The sequence below is a fragment of the Rhinatrema bivittatum genome, chromosome 3 (genome assembly GCF_901001135.1).
Source record: "Rhinatrema bivittatum chromosome 3, aRhiBiv1.1, whole genome shotgun sequence".
Lineage (NCBI taxonomy): Eukaryota > Metazoa > Chordata > Amphibia > Gymnophiona > Rhinatrematidae > Rhinatrema > Rhinatrema bivittatum.
In genome coordinates, this window is record NC_042617.1 from 260,045,529 (window position 1) to 260,058,546 (window position 13,018).

The following is a 13,018-nucleotide window of genomic DNA, read 5'->3' on the forward strand; positions in this document are numbered from 1 at the left end:
CTGCCCTGTGGAGAAGTGCCCTTTTCACCAAGGCAACCCACACATGGGCCTACATGACCTAGTGGGAAATCCAAGCCTGTCTTGACATGCTTTTGACAATCAATGCAACAACCTTCCTCAAGCACCAACCACAGTGCCTTCCAGAACATGATGCACAAGTATCGAGTCTGGCCACTAAGGGTCTAATTTACTAAGCTTTTTTCCTGTAAGCACAGAATGAGAAAAACCCTAAGTAAATTACCGTAAGTTCTAGGTATCTATGATGATTGATACTGCCTTCCCAAAGACTGTGAATGCTGCCTCTAGAGCATCCCTAGTCTCGACCAGCAGACACTGTGCTTAGAAATCAAACTCAGGTCTCCCACATGGCAGTATCCAGCTGGTTAATTTGAGGAAGGAGGAGACAAAAGAACAGAATATGGACTCAAAGTCTATACATTTTTCTAGCTTGTAGTCCAATGCTTTACTGACAACAGCACACCTCTGCCCAGGGCCGGTGTAAGGGTATTGGGCGCCCTAGGTGACCCTTGCGCTGCCGCCCCCTCCCCAGTCACGCCCCCCCTACCTTTTTCAGCGCTGCCTGTGTGCTTCTCAGGACGCCGAGCCATAGGGGGCACCGAAGAGCAGCCACGTGGTGCCACAAGCAGGGCCTATTCCGCTCGCAGCAAAGAGAAATAGAAACATTCGGTGTCGAAACAGGGGGGGGGGCGACTATGTGCTTCTCAGTCTCTATTTCTCAGGCCGATTCAGTAAAGTCCGTGGGAGAGCGGGCGATACAGTATTCATATGAGGCCCGGCGATAGAAACGGGCAAAAGGAGCGGCGGCTGTCAGCGGGTTTGACAGCTGACCCTCAATTTTGCCGGCGTCGGTTCTCGAGCCCGGAAACAGGACGCTGGCAAAATTGAGCGTCTGGTTTTCAACCCGACAGCCGCCGGCCAACTTCAAATTTTTTTTTTTAAACTTTTTTTACTCTTCGGGACCTCCAACTTAATATCACCATGATATTAAGTCGGAGGGTGCACAGAAAAGCAGTTTTTGCTGCTTTTCTGTGCACTTTCCCGGTGCCGGAAGAAATTAGCGCCTACCCAAAGGTAGGCGCTAATTTCTGAAAGTAAAATGTGCGGCTTGGCTGCACATTTTACTTACTAAATCGCGCAGGAATAACCAATAGGGCCATCAACATGCATTTGCATGTTGAGGGCGCTATTAGGTTCCTTGGGTTGGACGCACGTTTTCCACCCCTTACTGAAGAAGGGTAAGGAAAACGCGCGTCCAATGACAGGTTAACAGTGCGCTCCGTCGGAGCACACTGTACTGTATCGGCCTGTCTGTTTGTTGCGAGCGGGTTAGGCCCCACTTGCGGCACCACATGGCTGCTCTTTGGCACCCCCTACGGGGCTTGGCACCCTAGGCGACCGCCGAAGTTCGCCTAATGGACGCGCAGGCCCTGCCTCAAGCTGTATTCATCTCTAGAAATGTTATATTTTTATTATATTTTAAAATGTATTGCAAATATATTATTACAGATGGGGCAAAATGAGATTTTGTCGGTATAGTGCATATAAAACAGCCCATAGCACTTTTTCTAAAAGCAGGGATGTTAACCTTAGTACCTTTTTTTGAATTCTGTTTTTTTTTCACCATAACTTTCTGTAGTGGTGTCATACTCTACTCCAAATGATTTCACTTTCAGACGTGCTTGTAAAATATCTAGTACCCTAGTGTGATGCAAGATGTTATACTAGTGCAATAATTTTATTATACTATACCGTCTTCTTCTGGGAGAGTTGTATAACAACAACTATTCAATATCATATATACAGAGTACTTTACAGACAAAATGCATGTGTGGGGTTTTTTGGTCTTTCCCCCCTCAATGGTCTCTGCCTCCACCATCCACTCTGCGCACCACAGTACTGGCAGTAGCCTTCCCTCCCTTCTCTAGCCCAAGCGTACCACTTTTGCAGCACCTGGTCCCAGCAGACACAGCATTATGGTCGGAGTTCAGGGCTGACCTCATTTTTATCTAGCTCTTAAGGAGGAACATCCAATTTGACCATACCAGGATTGCAACTTGTGAAACACACGTATATGCAAAGGGCCCTAGACAGCTGACTTGGTTCCTCCAGTTTACAGTGTGTGAGAAAACTGCAAAAAACATTAGCTTTCAGAAAGTCTTTTTGCCTTAGAAAAAAAGGTCCAAAGATGATCTTTTAGCTATCCTGAAAGTGGCTGGCACTGAAGACGGAGGTTCTGCTATGTTGTGGACTGTGTATTAGAAGGAGCAAGGGAAATAGATAGATGTTGTGAGACAACAGTGCTGCCATGCTCAGTGGCATGTTAAGGTCCTAGAGTTCTGAATTCTTATTTTTCATCATTGCACCACAATGTAGAGCTGTAAGACTGTAAGGGATTCCTGTCAGCAAGTAAAAAAAAAAAAGAAAAATATCCATTCCAAAAAAATTCAGCAATAATGCACCTTTAGTAGACAAATGTAATTATCCATAAACCTCAGCCTATTTCACTACTGTATTAAAGGAATGAACAGATTTACGAGTTCTGAACTAGAAAGAACCAAGTCTGAAATTTACAATCTTAAAACATGACTCCCTCTCAGGCCGGCACATGTGCCTTGTCCATTCCAGCTGGTTACATATACCCTGTGTAAAATCATACCAGCTATGGCATGCTGATGCTAACCACAAAAGCTCCTGTCCTCAGAGAAAGGCTGCTATCTAAAGAGCCAGCGTGTCCTTGATCAGTCTCCTCATGGTGGTGGTGACAGATGTGCCAAGTGAATCTGTAATCTGGTAGGAGATTTTGTACAAGTAAGGCTGAACATCCTTTAAACCTGTGTCAAAAACATTGTCCACCTCTGACTGCGTTGGCATCTTTGGCAGGTATTCATGCCTGTTCATCACTTCCACAATGTTGATTATCTTTTCACCAAGTTTCTCCCCCACCTTCTCCCGGCAGATCTGCCGCTCTTGCTCATTGGCCAGGTTCACCACATTGACCTTGATGGTCCACACCTCCCAAGGAATGCACTCATCTGAGAACGGCCAGCGTGACTTCTTTTTCTGGTAAAATTCTAGAGAAATCTGTCCCAGTCCATCGCTTCCAGAGTTCCTCAGGGCATCCTGGAAAAGAAGGGAAAATGAACATTACATTCAGACAGAGGCAATACAACATAATAGCAAAATCAGCAATGCAAACCCAGCTAAACACTAATATTTTTTGTTCATGCATGTAAAATTTGAAAATGTTTCCACTGCTAACATAAGAACATAAGAAATTGCCATGCTGGGTCAGACCAAGGGTCCATCAAGCCCAACATCCTGTTTCCAACAGTGGCCAAACCAGGCCACAAGAACCTGACAATTACCCAAACACTAAGAAGATCCCATGCTACTGATGCAATTAATAGCAGTGGCTATTCCCTAAGTCAACTTGATTAAAAGCCATTAATGGACTTCTCCAAGAACTTATCCAAACCTTTTTTGAACCCAGCTACACTAACTGCACTAACCACATTCTCTGGCAACAAATTCCAGAGCTTTATTGTGCATTGAGTGAAAAAGAATTTTCTCCGATTAGTCTTAAATGTGCTACTTGCTAACTTCATGGAATGCCCCCTAGTCCTTCTATTATTCGAAAGTGTAAATAACCAAACCACATCTACTTGTTCAAGACCTCTCATGATCTTAAAGACCTCTATCATATCCCCCCTCAGTGGCAAGGTGGTGGGAGGAGAGCACAGAGAGAGAGAGAGAGAGAGACAGGGGCCTGGGGAGCTGAGAGGGTCCTGGAGAGATGGAGGGGTACAGGGTTGGAGAGGGGACCGGGGCCCAGCCTCCTGTGGCTGCATCCTGATATAATTCATAATTCTGGTTCAGAACTGTGGCTTATTCAGCCATTTCCAGAATCCTCAGAGGGCTGATTCACACTGACACTGCTGAACTATAGTGAATGACTCAAAGAATGTGAAAGATCTGGAAACTAGCAGGCTCTGCAAAGCCTATAATTAAAGGCCAGGTGGGCATCAATGACAATATCTGCACCACAATACAGGGAAGCTTGGTTCGCATGAAACCAGGATGCAAGCTTTTGTCTTACAAATGCATATCTCAACGGACAGGAGCCAGGTGAAAAGATTCTTCTTTTAAGGTTACAGTTTTAATTAAGTCCTGGCGCCAGCAAACGGAATTCAGGCCTATCTCCTATATAGGACACAGACTTGCTATCTGTTTACACAACAAAGAAGATCAACAGGATATCAGAAGGAACAAAGTGCATCAAAGCCATGTTGATAAAGGAACTTTTTATGGTGGGAGGGTGTGTCAGGGAAGACAAGTAAAGAGTATGATTTTTACAAATGAATGAAGGATGTTCTCACAAGCATTTTCTATGCATACTAGGTTATCATGACAACAGCATCATGTGTTTTTGTAAATGAGTTTCTGGGCAGTTACGTGACTCTAGAAACTTCGGCAAATGCTGTATCTTTGACTATAAAGGAGAGCCACTTCTGTTATTCTGAGAGATGCTGGTAATTTTGAAAGATAGAGGGCATTTAGCATACAGCATCTCCCAGGAACACTTGGTAAAGCCAAATAAATTTTACTTTGTACCATTGTACTGAGTCTGAGTGTTCTTGTTGCCCTGGCCCTAAGTACAGAAATTATAAACAATCCTCCTTCCCCATCTGTGCTTGTGGCGCAACACAGACCCTGTACACGGTGGTCCACTGATGCTCTCAGATTTTTAAGCTTCCACAATGAGCTCTATTTGGGACTAAGAGAGCTCTAGAGAGGACGCGGAGCCCTTGGGACATCCCAGGCTGTATCTCGCACTGGATTCAGTGTGTATATACCAGCGCTAGGGTGAAGGCTGCAGGTAGGTTTAAAGGACATACACGGCACCCCTCCTTAAATACACACAGGCTGATCTCTGTCCCTCCTGTAAGAAGCTGAAAGGTAGATTAGAATCACAAGCTCAGTGTTTACCAAGTGCAGGATCTTCCCAGTGGGAGTTAACTATGGCCTGCAGAGGGGTACAGTGATTGAGAAGAAAGGGGGGTACCAACTCCCTCCTTCCCCCACACACATGCACATCCATACCCAGGGAAGGGAGGGGCCAGGCCGGGTTACCATTTCATACACATCCCTGTCTAGAGCAGGAGAGGACAAGGGCCTTGAATCCCCCACGAAACTCTCAGGGAGATAAAGTGGCTGACCCTAGGGTCTGTGGCAGATTAGAACTGAGGCCCGGGGAGATTAAAGGTTTCCAGGTAACCTGGGAGAAGTATGGCAGCTGTAGGAGAACGGTCTGCTAAACAAGTGTGCAGAGGAAGTGACGGACCACAGCCCACCCAATCAAGCTGGCTTTATGATCTCAGCAAAGAAGCTCTTGTATGTCTCATGGGCAGTTTTTACCTGCTCCTCGGGCATTTAGCTCAATCAAAACCCAGAATGGGATCCAGCACCTCTGGCCTTCATTTGCAAGCACTGGGGGATTGTTCCCCTATTGTATATCTCCTTCCAAATTATTTAGCCCAGTCAATGTGGCAACAGTCTTCAGATAGGGATCGTACACTTATGGAAGGAGCCCTTGTATGTAATCATGGCTGGGCCCTCAATCTGTCCAGTAGATGTCACCAATGCACAATGTCTGGTATCAGGGAACAATAGCTGACCAGGTAATTGAACCCAGGTCTTCTGCTTGACAGTGCATAACACTGCCACTGAGGCAATCCCAGCACACCTGACTTTTTATAGGAATTTTGCACTTAGTAATAACTCTTATAGCTAAGAGGATAAATGTCAAAGGGTTTAGGCTCCTAAATTGGTCCATTTGATAATTTACTAGGGCTGGGTGTCTACTTTTTCACTGGGCTTCTAAATTTAGAATCCTAAAAAGTGGGTGGCAACAGAGGTAGAGTTAAGGTCTACCTCTGTTGATCTTCAGCACCTAACTTAGGAATCTAGATCTAGTCACATGAATAGCAGGCCTAAATTTAAGCTGAAAATGTTAAGCTGCTGAGCTCAAAGATGGCTAACTTAGGTCCCTAAATGTAGGGGCTCAGCTTTTTTTTTTTTTTTTTTAATATTAGCTGTTAAGGCCATAATGTTTTAAATACTTTTTATTTAAACAGACACAATAAAAATCACACATGATCGTGAACCTCATCAAGACCATTAAACCATTGTTTTAAAATTAAATATCAGCATAATCAAATACAGCTCAAAAAAAGGTTACATGTTGTACAGCCTAATTTCAGACCCTAAATACCTACCAGTATAATTATACTTCATATATATTATTATCTAGCTACCCCATAATGTATCCAGAAAGGTTTACCAATATAATTAGAATTTTTCAAGTTCTACCTTTAAAGTAAGGATGTAAATATTGTTTACAAAGTTAATAATTTAAACTACTGAAATATAAACAGTTAATTATTTAAGGAATAAATATAGCAAAGGAAAATCTAGCTGCATGTATCATTTAGTAAAATAAATACCTATAAGCACTCTTTAATATCCTAATAACTCAGCCTCTTTACAACAAATCGACATTGCCTACTCATATGGAAAAATACATACAAAGTCCCTAATTTGATAACACCTGTCCCTCTCCCTCCTTCTTGAATAAGAAACACTTATCTTAAACAAGATGTCTTCCAGTATACAGATTCAAAGCAAAATCAGTAGTTGGTTGTGATCATCTAATGCAAACCCTTATCCCACTCCTAGTCAGGATAGAATGGTTTTTCTTCCCTTTTTTTTTTTTTTTTATATTTTAATTTCCAACTTTCCCATGATTTTAATGCTGGAAATGAAGACACACACTCTGCACCAGAAGTCAGAGTTAACTTCCCAGTGAAAGTCTGTTTCCTTAGCCTAAGCCAATCAGGCATCAGGTAGTTCATAAATGAACCAATCCAAAGAGAGCTTATAGACAGGTGAGATCTTTACCAACTGTGGCTTCCACAGAGCTATTGGGAATGAGAGAGGTAGACAGGAGCAGCTGCAGACCAAAAGGGCCTACACAGAAAAAAGCGTATATGCATTTGCATGTTGCGGGCGCTATTAGTTTCGGGGGGGGGGGGTTGGACGCGCGTTTCGATGCGCTAGCTTTACCCCTTATAACTTGGCAGGAATCTCTTCAGTACATTAAATGTAGTTTACCTTTATTTTCAGGTTTTATTTTGCTTTTCCCCACAATTTATTAAAACAAACAAAACGGGAAGAAAATCAGTGGAAACAAAATGCTATTTTTTCCCCATTGATTTTCTCCCATTTTTGTTTTTTCTTTTTTTTATAACAAATACTGATAAATTCCCTAGAAAAAATAAAATAAAAACTGAAAATGAAAGTCCCTAACTAAATGTTATAAAACAGCAAGTGAAGCTTATTTGCCACCATTTCTCCTCCCACCTTCAGCAATTTACCAGGGGTGCCATCAAGTTCAGATGCTTTATTCTCCCTCCCCCCACCCTTTGCGTTTTTGCATGCCAAATGCACGACACTGCACGTTTCGCATTGAAGGCCTGGCAGTTAAACTTCAATCAAGATCTTAGGTCACTTCATATTCTGTTTACTTCCTAGGCATAGCCACTCTGTTGCACATCTTAGTGTTGTCAGTAAAAAAAAAAAAATTATTTCTGAAATGTCCACAATATTGCTCACAAAAGATAAATTAACAGAACTGGCTCCAGCACTGATCCCTGAGACACTCCTCTAATCATCTCTCTTTCCTCTGAGCGAATCCCATTTACCACCACCTTCTGTCAACTATCACTCAATCAATTTCTAATCCAGTCCACCGCCTTGGAACCTACCCCCAAGCTGCTGAGTTTATTTACGAGCTTATGTGGGACAGTCTCAAAAAAAAAAAAAAAAAAAGAGCTGCATATCATGTATGTCATCGAGATTTAATTTCCTAAGATTTATCCAGCCACCATTTTTCTACATTTCACAGGCTATAAGCCAGCAAAAGAAACACTTTCTGGCTTGATGATAGATGGTTTTGCCAGTCACAAAAAGCTTTCCTCTTCTGACCAAGAGTAGCAATAATGCCAGTATTATCACCATCAAATCAGTCCTGATGATGGTGAGAAGTAAAGCTGATTGATTCCATTTTCGTCCCTTCGAAGATTTGTATTTGGTTAATTTCTTACTGAGATGTGCTAGGAAATTCTCCTGGTGCATTGGAGATTGTTTAGAAGTTTAGGCCTAGATTTTAAAAAAGAGCGCGTGGGCGTACATGTGCGTGCATGTTATAAAATCCGGGGTTGGCACACACAAGGAGGTGCACAATTGTGCACCTTGCGCGTGCCGAGCCCGCTCCAAGCCACGCTGCCTTCCCCCGTTCCCTCCCAGGCTGCTCCGAAATTGGAGCGGCCTGGGAGGGAACTTTCCTATCTCCTCACCCCACCTTCTCTTCCCTCCCCCGCCCTTTCCCCCCTACCTTTGATGTTTTGTTTTCTTTATCTCGCAACTTACTTCAGCCCTGGGGTTGAAGTAAGTTGCGCGCGCCGGCCAACTGCTGGCGCGCGATCCCCAGCACAGCGGCTAATATGGCCGCTGTGCCGGGAGCCTGACCCCACCCCTTTTTGCAAGCCCCGGGACTTACACGCGTCCTGGGGCTTTAAGTGCATCGCCGGGCCTTTTTAAAATAGGCCCGGTGAGCGTAACCCTTTTAAAATCCGGCACTTGGTTTGTATTCTATTTAAATGCCATCCTTATATGCATAACAAATCTCAGTAGACAATAATCCAGCAATTGTCCAAATTACTCATGCCATGAGAGAAACGGACATCTCTCAAGTTCCCTGTTCTTATGATTACAGTCCAAAAGATGCCACTACCTTATGCAAGGTTGTTAACAGGTTTTGTACTTATTTCTTTGTCTGATAATTTTACATAGAAACATACAAACAATGGCAGAAAAAGACCAAATGATCCACCCAGTCTGTCCAGTAAGCTTATGGTTATGCCAGTAGCCTCTGCACTGTGCAGGTTACCCTTATGCTTACAAAAACATATTCTGTCCCTATGCAGAATAGAAAAGTGCCACTGGAATTAGCTTACCCACTCCCTCCTTTTCCCATCATACCTCTCCAAATATTTGATATAAGATCCTCTAAAACAATTACTTGTCGGCTTTTTGAATAAATGATAAAATCTGATCAAGACTAGTGTAAAAAGGTTCTTTCTATTCTTCTTCGGTGTCAAGCATCAACACGTATGCACTTATAATGGCATATGCCTTGCTAAGCAACTGAATACAAAAAGTTATAAGGCATTAATTGATGCTAACAGGAACTCCATCAAGTGACTAACAGATCTTTGATCGTAAAGCCAACACCATGCATATTCCTTTCACAGGCAGGTTTCCCTTTCAAGAAAAGATGTAACCATCACCCTGTTCTCTTAAATGGCCTTTATCTGCAGACCTAGTTTTGCTAAGAATGGCAATGTCAATATTATATCTTGACAGCTGCTGGGCAACACAATTCTTTTCCCAAGTCTTTCACTTTTTGAGTTATTTAGCAGTTTGCTAAAAACATTTTTTGACTACACTGGAGTGACCCCTCCAGATGTGGTTATTCAGTCAAGTAATAGGAATAGCCTATCTTAAAAGCACCATTTCTAGCTGCTTCTCCAAGAACGGGAAAAAAAAAGGGAATTCTAATAAAGGCCTGCTTAGCCATAGATGATGCTGTCAAAATGGTCCACCCTATCTCGTCCAGGAATACACAACAATTATCTTGCATTCACCACCTGCATACGAGCCTGTGACTAGGGAGTCCCTCATCCATCACCATAGGACTGAGAAAAATTAGGTGGTTAGATGAATAGGCTAGGTGAGTAAAGTGCAGATAGGGAAGGAGGCCTGCATGTGAATAGTTTAATGAGGTGGGAGTCTTTGCACACTAGCAGCCACACAAAACCTTTAAGGAGGCAGCACCATATAGCCAGGGGTAAGGAAAATCAAGATGATTAGGGGTTCTTTTCACTGAAACTTTCATCTGCCTTTGCTGATGTTGAAAGATAATTTTCTCACATTCACCTGTTCTACTGTCTTTAAGCTGTATAAGCCAGATGGAGTTGGACTGCACTTTGGCACTTCACCTTTGACCTTGCTATCATGGGCATCCCTACCAGGAGCACAAGGCTCCAGAAGGCATCAGTCTTAGAGTTTTTAGTACATACTAGGAATTTGGACAACTGCATACTAGCTCCAGTTTTGCAAGTGACTGAGTAAACCAGGTTATATTACCCATTTTCTCCTAGGCTGCTACCCTGATGTGGTGAAGAAGCTTGTTTTTAGAATCATTGATAAAACACAATTCAAGAATCTGCAATGTCCTGGAATAAACAGTGCTAGATTTCTGGTTGATTATCCAAATTATTATTAAATGTTAAATAACACTTCTTTAAAATTTCTGACTCACAAATATGTTTGCCATTATAGCTTTTCTATATGATGCCTGATAAAAACTTCCTACTACTAGATATTTGTGCTACATTTTTATTGAATTTTAACAAAATGTTGCAGGAGACAGATTGCACTAGGATTCCTTATCTAGATGAAAAGCCTTTCCATGGCCCTTTATAATGCATTTCTATGCATACACATTCTATTTTTATGTGTGCTTCATAATCACATTTACAATGTCTGCAGAGGAAAAGTTGTAATAGGTCCACAACCTGTTTCCACAGCTAAGAATCATTTTTACTTTACCTTGAAATCCCCCACAGCCTTTCGCAAAGTCCTGTCAAGTTCCTCGGATGACACTCTTACATAGGTAAACTCAATGAAGTCACAGTCCATGTCTTGTGTTCCTACTGTCCCGATGGAATAGGTCCCTTCCTTCTTGTAGTGAAATTTCCCAGTGCTACGGTGGAGGAGGATGGTGTGAAGTACAGCGAGCATTGCTTCCTCGATCTGGCGACCTTCCACTGATACCTCCAGCACTTCTGACCGACAGTTCATCCTGGTATCACGTACTATAAGAGAGGACTCGCACTTAGGGAACCTTCCTTCTTTACAAAGCTGTTCTGAAAATGAGGGTAAGAAACCGAAAAGATATTACAATAGAACTGAATTATGCTGTTTGTCATAAACCATGGTGAAATAACGGCAACTCTTAGCCCTGGACCGTTAATGTACAGTAACATCTTTGGCTAATTTGTATGTTGATCCAATAAAAGGCATTACAGCCTATGAAGAACGCAATAACCAACAGCAGCAAAGCGACGCAGCCAAGAGAAATTTAGGTCTTCATTTTCTAACCTTCCCCCCCCCCCTTAGAAACAGAATATGTAAACATCCTTAGTAAACAGACACTTAGAATAAGCTTCAAGAATACAATTATTAGATGCTTTATTTGCCCAAGGAAGCTGCAAACATTTTTTTAATTATTCTGTGTTCAACTATTAAAGATGACTGGGGAGCTCAGGGGACGTTTCTTGCGTCTCCATGACAGTTCCGGGCAATCGAAACCTGGGGGCATTAAAGGTGTCTCCGCCAGCCCGGTATATTTGAGTCTCTGCGTACAATAAGCAAGCCAAAGCAAAAAAACAAAAACCCCCAAAACTCTCGGGCAACCCAGTTCCAATCACCCTCTCCCTCGCCCCCTCCCTGTCACCGGGGACCGCCGCTTACCTGGCAGCAGTGTTACCAAGTAGGCAGTTCTCTCGCCAGATTGGGCTACTTTTTAAATGTCAGGCGGTTTTTTTTCTGCAGCGGGTTTTTCACCGCGCTGTCGCCGACAACGAGCCACAGCTCCTTCCCTCCCCACTTCCACATTCAGCTCCGGCCTACACGCTGCTCTGCGCATGCACGTCCACACCAAAACATCGCAGCCTGACTGCAGAGGACAGCTTCCGGGAATCCAACAGCTGCTTCCGGTCGCGCTGTGGCCACATTGCGCATGCGTCTTGCGGACTGCTCGTGTGGTTTCTATAGCAGGTGCTTTGTAATGCAGGGACCAAGGGGCTCAAATCCTACATCAAGTATTGTGCACAGCACTTTTTCCTGGTTTTGGAGAGCAAGATTTGTATTATCAAACAATGTTGGGTTCAGAGAAAGTAACGTGAGGATGGTAATAAACATGTAACCATTTTTATTATTTTTTCATATGACTATAGGTTGCCATGGTGTGAATGAATGTGCCAACACGTTGCCGGGACGCTGTTGAGTAGAAAAAGGGGCATGGTGTTGCTAAAGAACTGAGGACACAGAAGGTGCTGCGAGATCGGGATCCACTCAGGCTGTCAGAGCCTGGGGTAAACCGGTGCTTGGTTCTTGCTCTCTCGATGATAGAATGAACCTATTTCTGCACCTGAGGGGGGCTGCTGGCCTGCAGTTAATATGGCAACGTAACGCCCTAGCATGCCATTGTGGCTGTGTGAGTCCAGCAGCACTGGTATGGTTTTGGTGGAAAGGGGAGCGGGTACATTGCCACTTCCCAAATGTTACAGGTGTTAGTGTTGAATATGCCTCCACTGCAAAGTTTGCCAGCCCCCCAACAAACTCAGGGGCCAGTGCAATACCATGCGCTGCAGGCAGTGCACAGCTCAACACATGACTGGACGTATGTCCATAAGCCCCAATGTAAAACAGGAGTTAGCACATCCAAAACGCTTGTCCAATCGCTCTAGTTTGCCTGCTTACAGGCCAATGCAATATCTGTGTGCGAAAAACAGGCGCTCATGACTGAGTGCCCGCTCTCCTAATGTGTGCTGATCGACCTCTCCAGGGTGCCCGATGTAATATGCAAATGGGCTGCCAAAATAAAAAGGAGGTGCTAGGGGAAATTGTGCGCTTCTAGTGCCTCCTTGGCAGTGGGTACCCAGGAGAGGTTAATTAAGTGTCCCTTTTCCTACCTGACTGCTGGCACGATATTAAATCTGAGGAAGTACAAGAAAAGCAGTATTTTCTGCTTTTCTGTACACTTTTTGGGCTCCTCAAATTTTGGATAGTAAAAATATGCGCATCGGGCGCA

At 43.5% G+C, this 13,018-nt stretch overlaps 1 protein-coding gene across 2 annotated transcripts; it reads right to left on the reverse strand.

Annotated features, from left to right (window-relative positions):
* Positions 1-1,630: 1,630 nt before the first annotated feature.
* Positions 1,631-11,892, reverse strand: ATG101 (autophagy related 101). Of its 2 annotated transcripts, none has more exons than XM_029594519.1 (3): positions 11,677-11,892; positions 10,753-11,064; positions 1,631-3,141 (listed from the first exon to the last, which is right to left on the reverse strand). In XM_029594519.1, exons 2-3 carry the CDS (start codon positions 11,002-11,004, stop codon positions 2,737-2,739), a joined length of 657 nt encoding a protein of 218 aa, XP_029450379.1. In that variant the 5' UTR covers positions 11,005-11,064; positions 11,677-11,892; the 3' UTR covers positions 1,631-2,736. The 2 variants fall into 2 exon arrangements, with proteins under 2 accessions (XP_029450379.1, XP_029450378.1); XM_029594518.1 differs by having other exon boundaries at positions 10,753-11,069; positions 11,677-11,891.
* Positions 11,893-13,018: the final 1,126 nt, after the last annotated feature.